The sequence below is a fragment of the Durio zibethinus genome, chromosome 1, assembly GCF_047325235.1.
Source record: "Durio zibethinus cultivar Kanyao isolate XHJ-2024 chromosome 1, ASM4732523v1, whole genome shotgun sequence".
NCBI lineage: Eukaryota > Viridiplantae > Streptophyta > Magnoliopsida > Malvales > Malvaceae > Durio > Durio zibethinus.
The window spans coordinates 29609276-29629164 of NC_143162.1; the positions used below are offsets into that span (position 1 = coordinate 29609276).

Here is a 19889-nt window from a genome sequence, read left to right on the forward strand (position 1 = left end):
AAACATATAATATGTTTTCCTTTAAGCTATTTTTTCCGAAAAATTATATTAATATAGGCAGGCATGATTTTCTTAATATAATTGTTTGGTCACCGAAACCTTCATCACAGCCTGTCACCAAGATTGTTTTTTTTTTGGGGTTAAATATTAAAAACCAGAGAAAATTCTGCCAAACTCAATTGTTCTTCTTTTTTTCTTTTTATCTTTTTTTTTTTAATTTAAAATTAAAAAATATTGTTGTTTGTTTTGTTTTTAAAAAAATCCTATTTGATTCTAACGGGTAAAGACTACCCAAAGGATGACGGAAAGCCAAAATTGGAAAAGAAAAAACCCCATGAAAACAACAGCCAAGCCCTTCAACCAAGTCCAAAAGAAAGCGCAGAAAAAAAAAATTAAGTCATTCTTCATATAAAAGTAGTACAAAATCAACCCTTCTCTATCTCTCTTCTTCTTGGTCTTTTTTTTAGGTAAGATCTTCAATCCCAGAACCCTTCAAGGATTTCATTGTTATTCTCTTTTTTGTTTGGTGAAGTGGGATTTTATTGGTTTGATCTCTTGGGGCAAGAAATATTATTCAAGCTTGCTCTTTTTTTTTTTTTTTCTATTACTATCAAATTTTTTGATTTCCTTTCTGGGTTTTTGATTACTGTTCTGGGTTTTCTTATTTTCTATGATAAGTGTGGTATTTAAGGTTAATTTTTTTTGGGTTAATTCTGGGCTTAAATTTATGGGGTTTGATTGCTTTTTAATTGGTATCCTTTTTATCTACATTTTATTTCTATATAGATTGTTATTATTCTTGGGGAGGGTTGCTATAGTTTCTTTTAATTGCAAAATTGGGTTTATTGATGATCTGTTCTATAGCTGATTTTGATGAGCGTTTACTTATCAATTTGATATGATCTTCAGTTATTTTAATCGAAGTCATAAATTTTGCCTCAAGTTCATGATATTGAATGATTTTGTGATTGATTTTGCTGTAGGCTGTGCTTATCGAATAATCACGGATTTGGTACTATATAAACGAGGCAGGTACTTATGGCTAATAGTGCGGCAGCATGTGCTGAAAGGGCAACCAGTGATATGCTGATTGGTCCAGATTGGGCTGTAAACATCGAGCTATGCGACATTATAAACATGAATCCAGGGTATCATTCTTTTTATTTCTCAGTTTGGTGGCTTGTTTGCTGTACTTTGCTAATTTCTTTTCTTTTATGCATTTTAGTATGTATGATTGTGATTCGGGAATTGGATTATTTGATTTACTTGGAAGCACAAGTATTTTTACCAGAATATGTGAAAATGTATGAATAAGCAGAAACATATTGTCTGATGCTGAGGAATGAATGGTGGAATTATTTTCTCCTATTTAATTGCTTGAAGTATGATTTTGTGCTCCCAAGGGGTTTTGCAGAGACCTGCAGCACCCTCTCTTATGAAAGTTGCATGGCTGTCTTGCGATTGTTTTGAATTCATTGGTGCATTATTATAACTTGATCCTAGCATATTATTTGCATTCCGTGATGCATGGGGATCCTAACTTATTAAGACTTCAATGAAAATTTTAATAGAGTTAATTGACATTCTCTATTTGTCTGTTGCAGACAAGCTAAGGATGCTTTAAAAGTCCTCAAGAAGCGGCTTAGCAGTAAAAATCCAAAAATACAGCTACTAGCACTTTTTGTGAGTTACATGTTTCTCCCTTTGTTCATATGTCATAGATATAGCTCTTTTAGATATTTTATTCAAAGTGGTACCATCTTTTGTTTTTTCCTTAGTGGTGCATGGTAATAAAGAAGTAATATGATACATATTTCTGATATATTGGTCCAGGTATTGGATTCACTCAGCAAAAATTGTGGTGAGCATATTTTTCAGCAGATTGTTGAGCGTGATATCTTGCATGAAATGGTTAAAATAGTAAAGAAGAAGGTGACTTATCTTCACCTGACCTGTGATAAGTGAAATTTCTTTTTAATTTTCCCCCTTTCTGGTACTTACTACTTGTGTGCTTCCTTCTGGTTTAACTGCGCAGCCTGACTTGAATGTCAGGGAAAAGATACTTATTTTGATAGACACATGGCAAGAAGCCTTTGGAGGATCTACAGGGAAGTATCCTCAATATTTTGCCGCATATAATGAACTACGGGTAAATGTTCTGCTGTGCCTTTATCTGCCCCTTTATTTTATTGGCTCTTCACAAGCATCTATTTTCCCAAGCATGAATATTATCAAGAATGTTCTTTTTGTGCCTAAATATTTTAGGTTTAAGGTTTCGTGAACCTCAATCCATGTTTACATAATTTTAATTTATTTCACCTTATGTTTTGAGTATAGAGAAAACAGGTTTTCTTGTTTGGTTTGAAACTCTGTGGTGGAAGACTGGAAAATGGTAGTTTTCTTTTTTGTCCTTTCAATAGTCTCTAGTTTATCATTTGTTGAAAAATATAAACCAGAAAAGTGAGTTAGTAGCCCATGGTTATGGTGACTTAAAAGGCTGCTATTTTTTATGTATAAAAATATATGCAAATTTTATGATTTATAGTTTTTTGTATACATGTTTGAGTAATGCATTATTGCCAATGCATCCCATTCTCAACAGCAGAAAGTAAGGGAAACGAAGGCTAGCAAATACATTCAGATTGGTCTTTGGACTCTTAGTATCATATCATGATTTCCAGAAAACATTAGTTCCAATGTCAGCTGGCTATGCTTTTAACTTCTCTCTCTATATGTATGTATAATCTTGCTGCAGTTTTTTTTTTTTTTTACCTGTAAATTACATTAATTAATTTCATGTATTGACTGACAGCATCCTTTTTTCTGTTTAGTATTTATATTTTTCTGTTGGGTTGTGCTGTTATGTAAAATATAGAAAAAGTTGAATACCATTATGTTCACATAGAGACACAATGACTAGCTATTCTTGCAACTTCATGATTCTCCCTTCTGGCCTCTTCTGTTAATTACCTTATTTTTCATCTTTATTCCTTCTTTTCTTTTGAGGTTGCTTGGAGCAATTTTGTTGTAAAATGTGTATATTGACTTCTTACCCCTTTCAGTACTAAAATCACCAGTTACTTATGCTGTTTGGAAAGTCAAACTTTCTGTCCTAGTGTTTTGTCCATCATATCTATCCATATCTGTTTCTTGAATTTATTTATTTATTGCTGTATATTTTCAGGCTGCTGGAGTTGAATTTCCTCCTCGAGAAGAGAATAGTGTACCATTGTTTACTCCACCTCAGACCCATCCAGTAACTCACCACCCTTCAATATCTGAGGATGCTGCTATTGAGGCCTCTCTACAGTCGGATGCATCTGGCCTCAGGTACTAATGTGCTAATACCATTGTATTCTGGCTGTGGATCTTTTACACATGTATGACAGGACAAAGATTTGGTAACCATTGCTTCACTTCAATAAAAGCTTAGATCGGGGAAAAAAAAACCAGATTTGTTTTTGGTATCTGGAAAATCATAACACTTTTGCTTAGATCGCATATCTCTTCTCTTTGCTTGTCATGTTTTACTTTTTGGTTAGATATAAATTGTAAATAGTTAATATGTTTATATCTTCTCACGTATATGTCACAATTGCATATGCTAAATTATATACGTTATAGTTTGCATATTATCTCACAATTTCTATTCTGTGGTCCGTCACATGTTTTAATTTTTATATAAAAACTATAATAATGTAGAAATGAATTTGTTAATTTATTTTCTTTAATAAATCTAAAATTGATGCAGGGCATTTTATGAAATCGTTTCTTGAAACATCACTTTTTTTTTTCGTACTTAAGCTTTTTGGGTAAATAATTCCTGATGATTGGGAGTTAGAAAGTTCTGCTGGATTTTAACTCACTGAGACATTTGATAGATTGTTGTAGTCAGCTTAGAATCATTACCTTTGGTTCAAAGATATTATTTCTAACTTTTGGGACAAAACCTTAAGCTATTCTTTCTCTTTGTACTGGGTTAAACCCTAATAAACCACTGGACAGTTACTTTGCTGCGTCACTCTTTCCATCTTCATGCATTAACATCTTTGCTGATGGTAAAAAATAAAAAAATAAAAAAATCTTTTCTGCTTACACATATGCTTCCTGCATACACCTGCATTTTTTTTGTTATCATAGACTCTAAAGAGATAGTCTATTTTCAGCTTGCCAGAGATTCAAAATGCTCGTGGACTATCGGATGTATTAATGGAAATGCTTAGTGCATTGGATCCCAAGACTCCTGAGGTAGATACTTTGCCCTGCAAATGGATGATTATGCGAGTCACATGGTCTATGCTGTTTTAATTTTTCTGATTGTCGTCTTGCTGATTAACTTTTATTTCTTCTTTTGATGTGCAAATTGTAGTGCTTTCATTTTCTTCTTGTTTCTTTTAGTTAGTACAAGGGAAGTTTTTTGTTCTGAACTAATCTATTTATATGGGATTGGCTCCGTCAATCCTCTTTTCCTTCTCCATTTATGGAGCATTTGGTTCACAGAATTTTAGATTTTGGGGAAAATTATGATCCTTAGGAAAGTGTGGATTCCTGACAAGAGGTGATTCTTCATGGTATGGGATTGTTAGATTCCTGTGTTTGGTTGAGGAGAATCTCAGATTACTTATCTTGTATTTTTACTAGAATGTCTTTGACTACATAAAAAGCACAACAAATTGTCAATAAAAATAATAGACAATTAATGCGTATCAACTCCTATAAATAGTGTCTGAGTGCACAAATATAAAAAAAAAGAAAAATTATTAAACAATTGCTGCGTATAGTCCATCCAAGAAATGCAAGATCTTAATTCTTGGGCAGTGGTATCCATTTGGGCCATCCTATTATTTTTCTGTGCATTATTCCTCTGTTTCAATTGATTCTAAGTCTATGTTACACATGCTCAAAACATCTTACAGAAGTTTTTCTCATTTTATCATCAATAGAAACATTATTATGACTGCTGCAAATTCTGAGTTGTAGGAAACTGTAATTTACGGTGCAACTGCTCCCTTTTGAATGTTAAACTTGTTTTTTTCCCTCCGGAGCCTCTTAAATGGATTCTCTTTGTTGAGTATATTACAAAATTTAGTGGGTAATCTCATTAATTTATGTTTTCTGATCTCTTTATGCAATGCCAAAATATGTCTAGCTGTGTAAAAGAATGTAAGTTGAGAGGCTTTATTTTAGGTCATTGTTTTCTTTTTCTGAGTTCTCGTGGCAAAAATTGATAAATAAACAATCCTAATGCATGCAAGGTGATTAAATTAATAAGTATTTTTATCCTGATGCAAGTAAAATATATTAGGCCTTACCGTTTTGAATGCTGTGCAGGCTGTGAAGCAAGAAGTGATTGTTGACCTTGTTGATCAATGTCGTTCTTACCAAAAGCGCGTCATGCTTCTTGTGGATAATACAACGTGAGAATCTTTTGTATCCTCGGCTGATTTCCTTTCTGTTAGAATAATGCTGATGGTTGATTTTGCTTTTTCAGAAATGAGGAACTTTTATGTCAGGGGTTGGCACTAAATGATAGCTTGCAGCGTGTTCTTAGCCGGCATGATGACATTCTGAAAGGAAACACTGCAACAACAGCAGTAGCAGAAACTCCTGTTGTGCCACTTGTTAATATTAACCACGAGGATGATGAATCAGAAGATGAATTTTCTCAGCTGTCTCATAGGTGACTTTATCATGTTTTTCTTCCTCACTCCCTTTTCTTTTTGCTTTCAAAATTTTCCTGCTAGTTTACTGAAAATATTTGCATTGTACCAGTCACCAGATTAGCCTTGCACTTTTGAAACCATGAAAAACATAGACAAAGAAATTGCTACCGATTCTAGTTTATCTACTTAGCACGTGGAAATGGCCTATGGACACTTTACCACATTGTTTTGATGTGTTGCATTCCCTGGCCTACATTGGATTTTTTGTTTTCATTGGTCGAACATATTATAGATAACTGAAACCTAAGCAAAATTAATAGCAGGATTGTATGTATGGAAGTGTAGTGGTTTTCTCTTATCTGATTATACTCTAAAATGCATCCATCTTGTTAAACACACATAAAGATTGCTTCGAATGTAGGTCCTTAAGATTTGAGTAATCAGTCCTTGATTAAGGGCAATGCTCCTAATTTCTTGGCTATGTTATTTTTTACTTTTAATCTAATTTAATCAATCCTTGTATTCGGTTATTACAGATCATCAAGGGATAATTTTCAAGGACAGGGCAGGAGAGCACCTAACATTGAGCCTGCACGAATTGGTCCACTTCTTCCACCTCCACCCTCATCAAAAAGGCCAGTTAATACAAATACCAGCATGGTTGATTATCTTAGTGGTGATACCTACAAATCTGAAGATTCCCCTGAAACAAGAGAATCCGCACCTTATTTTGCCACTCCTACTCATACATACACAAACTCCTCCCCACAGTTGATTTCAACTCTAGCTCCATCATCTCCTCCTTCCTATACTGCTGACTCTGGATCCTCGCCTGTGTTCAGTGGACAGCCTATATACGACAAACCAGCTTCCTTGAGCAAATCTGCTGATACTGAGCAGCTGCCTCCAGCTCCCTGGGACAGTCCTGCTGGAAACCTTCCACCACCGCCTTCAAGGTTTAATCAGAGACAACAATTCTTTGAGCAACAACAACACGGTTATACTGGTGGTTCATCTCATTCCAACAATGGAACTGGTTCCTCTTATGACAGCTTGGTTGGACAAACTCAAAATCTCTCCCTTAGCTCATCGACCCCAACCAAACAAGTAAAACCAGAAGATGCTCTCTTCAAAGACCTGGTTGATTTTGCGAAAGCCAAGTCATCTTCATCATCCAAACCTAATAATAGGTCATTTTGATCGTCTCAGAGTAGTCAACTTGGTTTTGGGTGGTACAGCTTGTGAACAGTTATTAGATTATAAGGTTTTTTTTTTTTTTTGGTATTAGATTAATAGAACATGGGTTTACACATTGCTTATGGTTTGTCTATTCTGTTTATAGGTTTAATTTCGAGACTAACTGCTCGTTGGATGTATTCGTATATTTTACATATTCTGATACTTGGTGTATCATTTTTTTCGGTTTGATCTTTCCCCCGCCTACTTGTATATATAAGTTCACTCCATGGTTTAGGGTCTATTAAAGGAAGTAAAAGGACTGGAAAACTCCATTGCCAAGCACTCGAAGTCTTGGCTATTTCTCCCTTGATGCCTCTTCGGTAAATAAAATAGGAAGCTTTGGGCCACTAATTGATTTTTTACCTTTTACTTGGTATTGTCCGTACAAAACCAACTAAATTCAAATGTGAAAATAATGCAAGCATAAGTTATTTTTAGAACCCGCGTTCCCCCACTCAATGCCTCCTTAAAAGTTAACATTCATCCCCTAGGTTAAAATATGACCAAAACTAGTTTTAACCTCGTAAGGGATAACCAAAAGTTAATAAATTTGTAAAGTAAATATAAATGGGGAAAGGGTTTTTATTAAAAAATGTTGAAACTTATCCAGAAAAAAAAAAGGTTATTATATATATCAAATGTGACATGAAAAAAAAAAAAGGCAAATAACGTAAAAAATTATCATCAACATGATGTATACTCGTGTATGTGATCTTTAATTTCTCTTTTGGATACATTTGAATTTGAGTTAATAGCACAGTTGGTACATCTACTGATCAATGTTCAATGAAACTATATGTGGAAAGAATGCATGATGACTGATATGATCATTCCAATAACTTCGACCAGATGCAGCTGCAGGAGTACTGAAAGGACCACTTGGACAATAATAATAATAATAATAGACAAGAAAAAGGCATAGACCCAAACAGCTTTTAGAATTGATGAAGGCTAGCACCTACGCTCTTATCAGCTGTACTTGTGCTTGTTTTTTTTTTTTTTTTTGGTTAAAAGGGAAATAAGAACTAAAGTAGACTTAAAGAACTATCAAATTCAAATCAGGTTTTGGTCATGTATCATCCATTAATCATCATTGTAGATGTAAAAAGTTTCCAAACATTGAATGCAGGACCTCGCTAATTATAAAGTAATTCAAACCCAACATACATACCATTCAGTTAGGGACGGTGTAGAAATTTTTTTAGAAAGAGCAAAAACAAATTTTATTATATGTTAATTTGGTTATTTAATTAAATTATAATTTATTAATTAATTATTTAATAATATACTAATTAATTATTCAATTGATTATATAAATATAATATTTAATTATCAGTATAACTTAAAAACATATATATTTTGTAATGCACCAAACAAAATATAGCATTATGTTACTAATTTTAACGTATATTCGTAATAACAAAAAGAAATCTAAACAGATAATCTTTAAATATAAACAATTTCCTTTTCTATATAAACAATCATAAAGTATAAAATAAACATAAATAACTAATAAATTACGTCCTTTCAATTGTAATTATAAAATAAAATAATACTTCACAACACTTACATGATATAAAAAAAATTGGTACAAAATTTTCTTTTCTCTTTTAAATGATCCAAGAACGAAAAAGTAGTTTTGTTGTTGGCTTGGAGTCGAGGACCTGGAGAGTTGGAGTGTCGGATGAGGGGAGTTAAAAAAAAGTTTTTTAAAGAAAAATGTAATGTATAAGTTCTTCAATTTCACCCTCCGGCTCCGTCATGCATTCACCACAACACAATAAAAGTTTAAATCTTTATTATTATCAGACTAAAAGACCGAAGACATTTTTAAACTGAGTTAATCGAGTTAGTTTATATAGTTTTTTTAATATATTAGGCTTTTATGATTATGATAAGATATGATAAAATAATATTATAAATAAAATTAAATTAAATAATATCATTATATTTTATTTTTAATATATACAAAAATTAAAATAAAATAATTTATTTATTAATCAAAATTATTTTTTCTCAAAATTTATACAATTTAAACTATTAATATAATTTTTAAAGGTATTATAAGATATATAAGTTCAATCTCATGAATTAAAAATAATTCTTTTCACTTTAAGAGAATTAAATCATCTTATATTAAAAAGATGATTAATTCTCTTTATAATCATATCTTTTTTTTTTAGATACAAATAAATATAATATAAAATAATTATTATCATGTCCTATTTATAATCCTATGAATTAAAAATAGCCTTGAAAAATAATTTTCAATAAATTTGAAATTCTTATTTTAACATTTGTAACCCTTTTCTTTTATTTCAAATTGTGGTTTTCCTAAAGAAAAAAAAAAGGACATTTAGAAAAACAATTACATTCTTCTAAAGAGGAAGATTTAAGCTAGAAGCAACTTATCCACTACTATCCCCTGTAAACTTTGATTATAGCTTTCTTCTTTTTTTTTTTTTTTTTGAATTTGGGATAAATTCCATTATGTCACGTATATTAAAAGAACATAAGCAATAGAAACGGCATAATAATAAATTTAAAATTTAACTAAATTGATATAAAAAAGATAACATCCGATAAATTTATATTAGAATTCGATACTTACAATTTTTTTTTTATTTTTATGCTACGATCTTTTATAAAAAAAAGAAAAAGAAAAAGTGCATAATAACAGTTGGACAACAAGAAATTAAGCAACATTAATTATTTATGGGCTATTGATCATTAATGAAGCTTCTTCCATGCATTGCTGAACTGAACATATATTTATTTTCAATACGAGGAGGAAATAAGAAAGGGCTAACTGTTGTTACTGTTGCTAAGAAGTCGATGACCAATGAAATATAGGCTTGCCAGCTTCAATTTTTTATACAAAAGGGCAAAGATCTTTCGCTTGATTCTTCCTCTATTTGGAGGAACTCGGCACCTGTTCTTCTTATACCCACCTTCAAGTCCTGCTCTTTGACATTCCATTGCCGACGCTTTAACCTCAACCATTTTCTTATCCATATGACCAAAGAGATAGAGAAGAAGAAGAAGAAGAAGAGAGAGAAAATTATATGGTTGCATGAAAAACTAATATCGAACCACTAATATGCGGAAAACACGTAAATTCATGTTTTTAGAGAAGGAACCTTCCTGCCACTTTCATGCACTTCACAATCAGTTTCATAATTTTTTCCCAAAAAGCAATTCAAGTACTTTCATCAATAAGTTTGATGATGGTAAAATGTTAATTTTTTAATTTTAGCGAATGCAGTTCAATTTTTCACAACTTCAAGTATATAAAAATATATATTACAAAGACAAAAATAAGAAAAGCAATAACTTCCAAAAATAGTTAGCTAGTTTACAAATTTTGCAAACGGCCATTTTGTTGGCTATGTTATTGAATAATCTTTGTACTTTTGTGCGTCGAGTTATGGTAGAGATTGCTAACGTGTGACTCTCCATCGATCTCGAAGTAAATTCTTTGGTAGATGAATTGTCTGCGCCACTAAAGTAACAGTTGGACCACTTACTGATAACTTGAATAGGTTAAGATCTATTCACATGTTATTACATTAACTAGATTGAAGGAGGTCAAATTTTATAGTTCTTGTCTGCAAAAATCCACACTTTCCAATTGAATGAACATATATAGCTTATCATTTTTGTTTTATGAAAAGAAAGCAAAATCGTAATCACAAAATTACTAATTATTTCCAGGTGTTAATCTTGTTCAAAGCTGGCACAAGTTCTAGGATCATGTTTCCAAAGTCTCACAATCCTCTTAAATGATGGCATTCAGTAGATTTAAAATTTAAATTTCAATATTTACAATTTATTTTCTTATCCTCCGATTATGACTTACTTTTTTTAAAAGAAATTCCACAGCCCCTCCATTGTTCCAAAATAAGCTCTGTCTCAGTTTCATGATGCCCAAAAATTTAATAAAACCGATCAGTTCATTCACCTTAACACATTAATCATCTAATTGTGCATGATTAATTTGCATGTAGCTTGGCTCTTCCATTCTTGTCTAAATGCAAAAACTTCATTGATAACCCTGCAACATGCTTTTATTAGTGGAGACATGAAGCGAAGGAGGCTACCAATTTGATTTCCCTGTAATCCCAATTCCACTTCCTTGAGATTCCTTAATTCAGAAAACTGCAGGACTAACTCAACCATGCGAATCAAGGGAAAAATATTTGTTTACCATTCTGTAAATTCCTTAATTCTTTCATCTTGGATTGATGTAGTTACTGAACTGACCATCAGTTGAAATACAAGATAGATTGTGGTTGAATAAGAAAGGGTATTGTTAACAGGGTTTGAACAATAATTAATGGTTTGTTCTGCAGTACCTGTGGAATTAATTACATCACATGTCTGCCTGCTTGTAATTTGGTTTTTCTGCAGTGCCTATGGAATTAATTACATCACATGTCTGCCTGCTTGTAATTAGGTTTTTGAATGGAATCTTCAACTTGATTTTTAGAAGTCTCCAAAACGTCCTCGTCTTATGGACCTTTAGAAGCAACAAGAGACGGAGAAGGATCATTATGGGTATAATGTTTGGTCTCCTCATTAACAGACCGTTTGGTAAATTGCTTGTCAATATTGGGCATAGTTGACCTCTGAGGATCCAGTCTTTTTACCGTTACTTTTACCACGTTGCTTGCTCGCCTGAGCTTTATCGATCGCCTCGGTCTTCGTCGGTTGACCACCATCCCTGCGCCATATTTCGTATTGTTATCATATTCCTGTAAGGGAGAGTTGGAAATGTTCATGTCAATTTCCTTTCCTCCCTGGAGCTGTGAAGTTTCTAAAATTTCCTCCTTAGGACACTTCAGAGGGTTGTGACCTATGCATCCACAACTAAATCAGGGGCCAGCCACCGTTTCATACATGACCGGTTATTTGAACACAGAACTAAAATTTTTCATTAAAATGTTTTCACAAACATAAATACAACAACAATAACACACCAAATCTTATAGCACATATTTTGGAGTTTGCTATATGAAAAATCAAATAAGAGAATCAAGTTAAGTTGTAGTTTGAATCTTTTTACGTCACTCATTTTTATCAACAATCACTTTTTCATCTTATTTCTTAACCATCATATTGTTTTTTATTATTTATATATATATCTTTTGTGGTCTACCTCTAGATGTTTTGATATCTTCTAGATCTAGAGATTCAATCCTCCTAGCTGGTGCACAATTAGACTTATATTTCAAATGTCCAAACTATTGCAAATGGCCTCTTTCATCTTTTCTTCCAATTCAAACTATCCCTAATTTTTCTCGAATCTCCTCATTTTTTATTTTGTCTCTTCTAATTTTATTACACATCCATCTAAGCATCCTCATATCCACTACATTCATTTTCTTCTCATATTCTTTCTTAACAGCCCACACTCAATTCCATATAGTAATGTAGGCTTTATAGTTATTTTATACAACTTTGCTCTTAACTTTAAAGGCATGTTGTGATCACACAACACACCCGATGCATTTTGCCACCTTGCTTATCCTGATTGAATCCTATGTTTGACATCTACTTATATCTCAGTATCACTCTGAATAATTGATCTCAAATATCAAAATTGATTTCCTTTTGGTACTCCCTCACTATCCAACTTAATCACACTATGTGATTACTAAACTTGCATTTCATATATTCAATTTTAGATCTACTCAATTTAAAACTTTGAGACTCCAATGTACTCCTCTATAATTTTAATTTTGTATTAAGTGCATCACAAGTTTCAGCAACTAAGATTCTATTGTCAACAAATAACATACATCATGGCACCTTATCTTGGATACATCTAGTGAGCTCGTTCATAACTAATGCAAAAAAGAAAAGACTTAGTGCTTAGCCTTGATGCAATCTTAAGGTAATAAGGAAGCTATCTATCTTGGCCCTAACCGTCCTTACATTCGTGACCACTCCTTCATACATATTTTTTTAACTATGTTGATGTACTTTAAAAGGAGTCTTTTTTTCATTAAGGCCCACCAGAGTACCTTTCGAAGAACTTTTTCGTATGCTTTCTCCAAGTTGATAAATGCCATATGTAGATCTTTATTTTTCACTCGAAAACCCTCCAATAAACACCTCAAAATGTGGATCATCTATATTATGGAGCATCCTGGGGTCATAGCTCGCGTAGGTGCAACCGATGCCCAAGCATTAATGAAGAAGGCTCAAGCCTTAGACTCACAATAAGGGTACAAAATGCATTCGTAAGCACCAGATTCCCCCAAAACTGCCTTTCATAAGTTCTCCAGACCAAGGTAAACACTTCTAGAATGGCCCTAGATAGACTAGGCCTGGTGTAGGCAAACCAAGCCCAGGTGCGGTTCAAGAGGTTCTGGTGTTTGCATGTGTATTCTACACCTTTGTTGCTAGTCCAAGGCCTAAGCCCTCATCACTAGTGCTTGGGCCTCGATTGTGTCCACATGGGTTGTGACACTAGTATAAACCCAAATTGGTTTTCGAAAATAGTGATCTTATGTCATAACTTACATTCAATTACTCTCTCTCAAAGTTTCATACTATGACTCTTTAGTTTTACTCCTTGATAGTTTAAACAATCTTATATATCACATTTATTTTTGTATATCACATTTATTCTTGTAAAGGCATAAGAGTGTTATTTCTCCATTCTTTTGGCATCTTTTGGGTAGTCTAAATTTTGTTAAAAAGATCCATCAACCATTTTATCTCTATTTCACCCAAGCATTTTTAGACATCGATCAAAATTCCATCTAGTTTTACAATTTTCTTTAATCTCATCATTCTCAAAGCCTCTTTAATCTCATAACTTTTAATATTATACTTAAACACACAATTTACATCTTAAAAAGGTATGTTCAACCCACCTATATGATGCTCAAAACTATTATTAAAGAGATTATCAAAATAATCTCTTCATCTCCACAAACATAAATAAAAATACAAAAATGTTTCAACAAAGAAGAAGGAACAAATATAAGAAAACCTTAAAATTATATTTGAACTTAATTATATCATATACACATAATGGGCTATGGGATTCCACTTTGTAAACTTCATTTGTTTTTTCAATGCTTCAACTTGAACTCATGGTTTCCGTGCTTCTACGCGGTGCTTATGCCACCATTCAGCTACTAACTGGATCAATAATATTCTACTAGGATTATTACAGTTCTTATGAAAAAAGCCTTCAATCAATTAGACATCCAAATAGGTAGAAATAGAATCAAATCATAAATTATTCACACACAAAATAACAATAGTTTAACCTAACCCAAAGTGATTGCATTCACAGATTAGATAAAAGAAATCCACTAATCATATAAAATTACAAACAATTAATCGTCAACAATCAATTCTAAACAATATCTATAGACTTTTATTCTCTTTTGGTCTTATAAAGTATTTTAACCCAAGCAAACATTCACAAATACTGATACTATCTTAATCTCCTTTAATCCATCCATACAAACATAACAATCATTATACTTATGTGAATCCTTCGATTCTCCTCTAGTGGACTATAATCATTCAAACATATACATTTATAATAATTATTTCAATCTCCTCTAGTCTTATAAGATATTTATTCAATAAAACTTTACAACTCTCATATATTTTTTTATACATAACAAACTCTTATTATTTATAAATATACTAACTAACTTATTAAAAATTACTTTTTTCTTAAAATTCTTTTTTAATAAATCTTTTTTTAATTAAACAATATCTACCCAAAAAATTTCTTAACCAAATCTCTTTTGATATTTGAATCATTATTCCCAACACATTCTCCCATCAAATTATGTCCCTTTCGCTCACCTCACCATAAGTTTTTACCCCTTCCTTCCGAGCTTCATTTTTTCAACTTTCCCCTCTTTTAGTAGTTTGGTAATTTATTCCTGAATTACTATTTCCTTCTTTTTTTTTTTTAACGCAAAAAGGCATACATAACATTAATAAGGCAAGTATGCACGTATCAAAATTAAATGTTAGGTGCATGTATTTTTACTTTTAAGGGTAGAATTCAAATCCTTTCTTTTCATCAAATAAAAAGACCACAACTATGCTCTTAATTAACTGTAACCATCAACAAAAATATAATTATATCCAAATTTAGCATCAAATAGCCAAACATAGTAGAAACAGTTTTGTAGTTTTCAATATCTTGTATATATACGCTGCCATAAATATTAGGAGCAACTTTAATATTAAACCTACCAATTTTTCTTTTATATATTGCCGATAAAATTTTTAAATTTTATAAATAAAGTTAAGATTTAAGAAAATTATTTTGTTATATTAATTTTTATTATTTTTCTACGCATGCTAACGTAGAAGATAGTTAGAGTTTTAAATTACTTTGATGATGAATAAGATAATTTTTCTAACTGTTATCACCATTTACCATTTCATTCTTATTATTTTATGGGAGGACATAACTGAAAATATATTAGCCATTTAAAAAGGCAGTTTTTTAGAAAATATATAGTAGCTGCCATCCATATCAAAGTGGCATATTAATGGAAGATGAATTTAACTGTAGCTAGCAGCAGGAGCTGAGAAGGCGATGAAGACATGTTGGACGGGCGTCAGCTTCACATTTTTAGACAAAAAGGGAAAGATGGATTTTTTAAGTGATTTCTTAAATCTTATCTTAAGTATAAGAGAGAGGGAGAGAAAAGGAACCTTCGATAAGAAATATAGGAAGCTTCCACAGCTGTTTTAGAGTGACCAATATTAGGTGATTTCTAAGAGAAGGAACCTTCGCTTCACGTTCATTTCATGTAGTAGTTAATTTAAATGAACAATCCATAAATACTTCACCATGACACGTACAAAAACAGTATCTTACTTTGTCGCCATTAATCAAAATGAATTTTGGTTCTAAGTATGAAGTACTATAAGTACTTTCTGTATAGACATACTATTAAATATAATCAAAAGTATTTATGAATTGAGTTAAATCAAATTAAAATTAATTAAGTGTTTACTACAAGTACTTTATGTATAGACATACTATTAAATATAATCAAAAGTATTTATGAATTGAGTTAAATCAAATTAAAATTAATTAAGTGTTTATTTAAAGTTCAATTCGTCTGTCAATTGAGATCTTTTTAGACATTATTGGTATTTAAAAATATTAAATATTAAAAAATATTTATATATTGATATTTTAATATTTCTAAATATGTATGCTGCTTCTTCAGCACAAATTTTGATACATTCCAAGTTTTTCTACTCTTTCTGGCACCTATTGAGTCTAGATGATTTTGGAGGATGACAGCAAGACCAAAATTTTTAAATAAAAATTTTAAATTAAAATTAAATAAAAATTTTTATTAATTAAATATCGGACCGGACCAAGGTTAGAGATTGTTGCTCAAAACTTGCGCTGAGTTGGGCTAAGCCCACGTGGATAGAATGGTATCCAAAAATGCTTTCACAATTCCATGCTAAAAACCGTCGGTTTCCAAGACGTACAATTCTTAGTTTGCATTTAATATTAGAATTCTTCGAGAGGGCATTTGATGAGAAAATATTATATATCTGCCAGCTATTTACTTGGTGATACATAATTGGAAATTTTCTACTCAGGCTTACAGCATAATAATGTGGCATGCGAGTGGAATTAATTTAATACTAACTCAAATTAATTAATTCCTCACTTCCTTTGAGAAAATTAGAGAGAGAAGGGAGGGAAGTGTATTATTCATGAATGAACAATGAAATAAGATGAAGAAAACGTATGATGAAATACGTATTTAAGTGCTAATTCATCCATTTTAGAACAGACTTAAATTTTATTCTAACTTATTGTACAACATGTACTTTCTCCTTTGCTCGTTCTAAACCCTAAACCCATTACAAGTCAAGCTTGAGACTCCCGCTTAGAAGTCAAGCTTCTGATCAAATTTTAATTGCTGAGATATTTATTGCAGAAAAATATTTGTAACCTATCATACACAGCAGTATTTCATCGATCCCACAAGCTGACTTCAAATATATTATTGCTGAAAGCCTAAAACAAACAAGACAAATTAAGTAGGATGGATCATGTTTAACAAAATAGTAAGAACATGCAGGAATGGATGTACGTATATATGAGTATATTGCAATGGAAGGAGCTGCCGTTCGACGAAATGCAGGCTACTGTTCTTGACGGTTGAAGAGACGATGACTAATCTTTTTTACTGTGACTTTAAGCCGTTGAAAGAAATCACGGAAGATCCTGCGTTTTACGTTCCCTCTCACAGGCCGAACGCTGCATTTTTTCTTTTTGTTGCATTTCTTCTCCATCTTTACAAATCCGCTTTACAATGCCAGTGACGAAGAACTTATAATTACAGAGACAAAGGCCCTCAAGTCTTCTTTCTTTCTTTCTTTCTTTCTTTCTTTGTTTACATATATACACAAAAATTAAAGCTAGAGAGTTTGATCGACAAAATATACCGAATTATTTATCTTTTTATTGTACGTACATGTATAAGATCATAGCGGATGAATTAATGTCCTTGTCAATCGCATGTGCCAATCAATCATCATCAAAACAGTTTAGAACAGAAAACTTCTTAATTCCAGTCAACCAATTGAACATTGTATATATCGATGCACTTGCTTGCTAATGATTCTCCTATCCTATGGCTTGATTTATACAGGAACATCTCATTTCAACCTATTGAATGCTACAATTAGGTAAATATAAAGATTACAAGATGGTGAATTAATGCCACCCTTTTCTTGTTCTTTATTACTACATTTTTTTCTTGATTTTATTACTATATTTCATTACATATAAATAATTCTTTTTCAATCTTATATATCTAATCCGTTTATCGTATTATTTAAACTTGAGACTTTTAATATTGGAATCTTAAAATTTTTTTAATTATTAGAAAAAGAAACTTTCATTTCACGTAAAAGTTAGACTCATCTTAAAAGTATTTGCTAAAATTTGAAATTTAATAGTTAGTATAAGTACTTAAGTTATGCATTATTAAAAGCAAAGATGATGTGATGTTATGGGTATGGTATGAATGCATGGACATATATCCAAGCCGGCAGCTAAATTTTCGTTCTACCACTTACTTCGCACTTGCAATGAAAATGACAATATCATTTCGGCCATAAACTTAATTAACTTTTTCTCTCTTAATTAGCTGGCATGACATGGACTAATTAATTTGGATTTTAGAACTACTAATTATATACAAATTTTTTTATATAAAAAGCTTTTAAACGCGGAAAAATTACTTTATTTTATATTAAAATATATTTGAAGTTTCAGTGAAAATTTTTATTAAATTTACGTATCGTAAAAAAAAAATGTTAGTAGCAGAAATCAAAATAAAGTCTTACAAATGAAGTATTTAATCATTTCCAAACTTTTGTTATATATATATATATATATATATATATATTAGAATTTGTTCTATATTTCTCATGGCGAATTTCTAGCTTACGTTGAATGAACAATAAAGTTAATTGAATTCACTTTAATAAAGAAGAATATATGAATATTACTGACGGCGGACATGAGAATTCTTTAAAATATTAAACCTTGAAATAAGAGGCTTAATTAACATTACTTGAAAAGAATAAGGACTCTTGTTTTGTTCACATATATTTGTCTTATCAGTGTTAATCCATGTAATCAATTCAACACTTTGGTTAAACGTAAAAATTAATATAAATCAATTACCTTATACAACTGGAAACCTTAATGGGGACACTTAATTTGAAGTGCTAAGTATACTTAATTGGAGCTCCCTTTGTGGTCTTTTTTTTTTATGAAATTATAAATATAAAAGAAATTACAATTATAATAAAATATTTAATTCTTATAAAAAAATCCTGAATTAAATTAAATAAATAAACAAAAAAACTCATAATTGAATAAATTTAACGTAAAATTATAACAAACTCACACATGCACACATTGAGACTCAAAATGAGATCTCAAGATTTTAAAACCTCATCTTTTTTATTAAACCAAAGTCTTATTTGCAAAATCATATTTAAAAAGTGTCATCCAATAAATTTGAAATTCAAATTCTAACATCGGTCATTGCTTTCTATCTCAAACTATGACATTGTTTGTTAAAAAAATTTTTTTTTTCTGGTCAAGTTTTAAATTGTATTATAGAAACTGACTCTTCAAGGTTGTTATAGATAGACAATTGGATCTATCTTCTTCAAAAAAGGTTTTCTTAATTATTTCAAAATTTTGAAATTAATTCAGGTTTAATTACAATTTACATGGCCGGCAGTACATCAGAAAGCAAAAACCTAGGAATATGATGTTTTGTATTTTGTACAAGAAATGGATAGAGACTTCAAAAATTAAGTCAACTACAATATACGTAGTGTTTAACCTTTTCATGTTCTGCTGTTCAAGGAAAGAGATCAAAACTAATTAGCCTTTAGAATGAAGAAATTAAAAACATAAAATCTCGATGTGGAGTATTTGTATTTGTCTTATGAATTTTCATTAGTTTTACTTGTCAAATGCCAATGGTACAAGTCTATATCGTTGTTAATTATTTTGAAAATATATTCACATTTAATATAGTCATTATTGAGTGATAGATGATTTTCATAGTTTGAACTTGAAAATACTCCATTTAAAAAATTATTTAAAAATGAAGTGCGATATGTATTATCATCTTAACTCTGTTTATGAAGTTAAAAAATTTCACTATTAATTTCTCAAGTAAGAGAAATTATCTAATATACTGACAGTAAAATTTTTTAACTCCATAATCAAGATTAAAATGAAAACATATGTCCGTTAGTGTATATTTAAAAAATAAAAAAATAATTTTAAAAAAATAAGACATGTGTCATTATCTTAATCCCGTTTGTAGAGTTAAAAACCTCTACTATAAGTATATCAAATAATTTCTTAAGTAAGAGAATGGAATTTTTTAACTCTACAATCGAAATTAAGATGGTAATACACATCCC

The 19889-nt window shown here is 31.0% G+C and overlaps 1 protein-coding gene across 1 annotated transcript; it reads left to right on the forward strand.

The window, feature by feature from the left end:
* The first annotated feature begins 282 nt into the window (after positions 1-282).
* Positions 283-7091, forward strand: LOC111312233 (TOM1-like protein 3). Its single transcript, XM_022912311.2, has 10 exons — positions 283-467; positions 984-1148; positions 1605-1683; positions 1834-1932; positions 2036-2149; positions 3185-3330; positions 4167-4248; positions 5332-5417; positions 5492-5680; positions 6200-7091. Exons 2-10 carry the CDS (start codon positions 1039-1041, stop codon positions 6861-6863), a joined length of 1569 nt encoding a protein of 522 aa, XP_022768046.1. The 5' UTR covers positions 283-467; positions 984-1038; the 3' UTR covers positions 6864-7091.
* The last annotated feature ends 12798 nt before the right edge of the window (positions 7092-19889 follow it).

What these genes read in the sequence shown, in the direction of transcription:
- LOC111312233 (XM_022912311.2), top strand. Translation starts at nt 1,039, where the DNA reads ATGGCTAATAGTGCGGCAGCATGTGCTGAAAGGGCAACCAGTGATATG. An exon ending in TGGATCCCAAGACTCCTGAG is followed by an intron (nt 4,249 to 5,331) that starts GTAGATACTTTG and finishes AATGCTGTGCAG; the next exon opens with GCTGTGAAGCAAGAAGTGAT. An exon ending in CTTCTTGTGGATAATACAAC is followed by an intron (nt 5,418 to 5,491) that starts GTGAGAATCTTT and finishes TTGCTTTTTCAG; the next exon opens with AAATGAGGAACTTTTATGTC.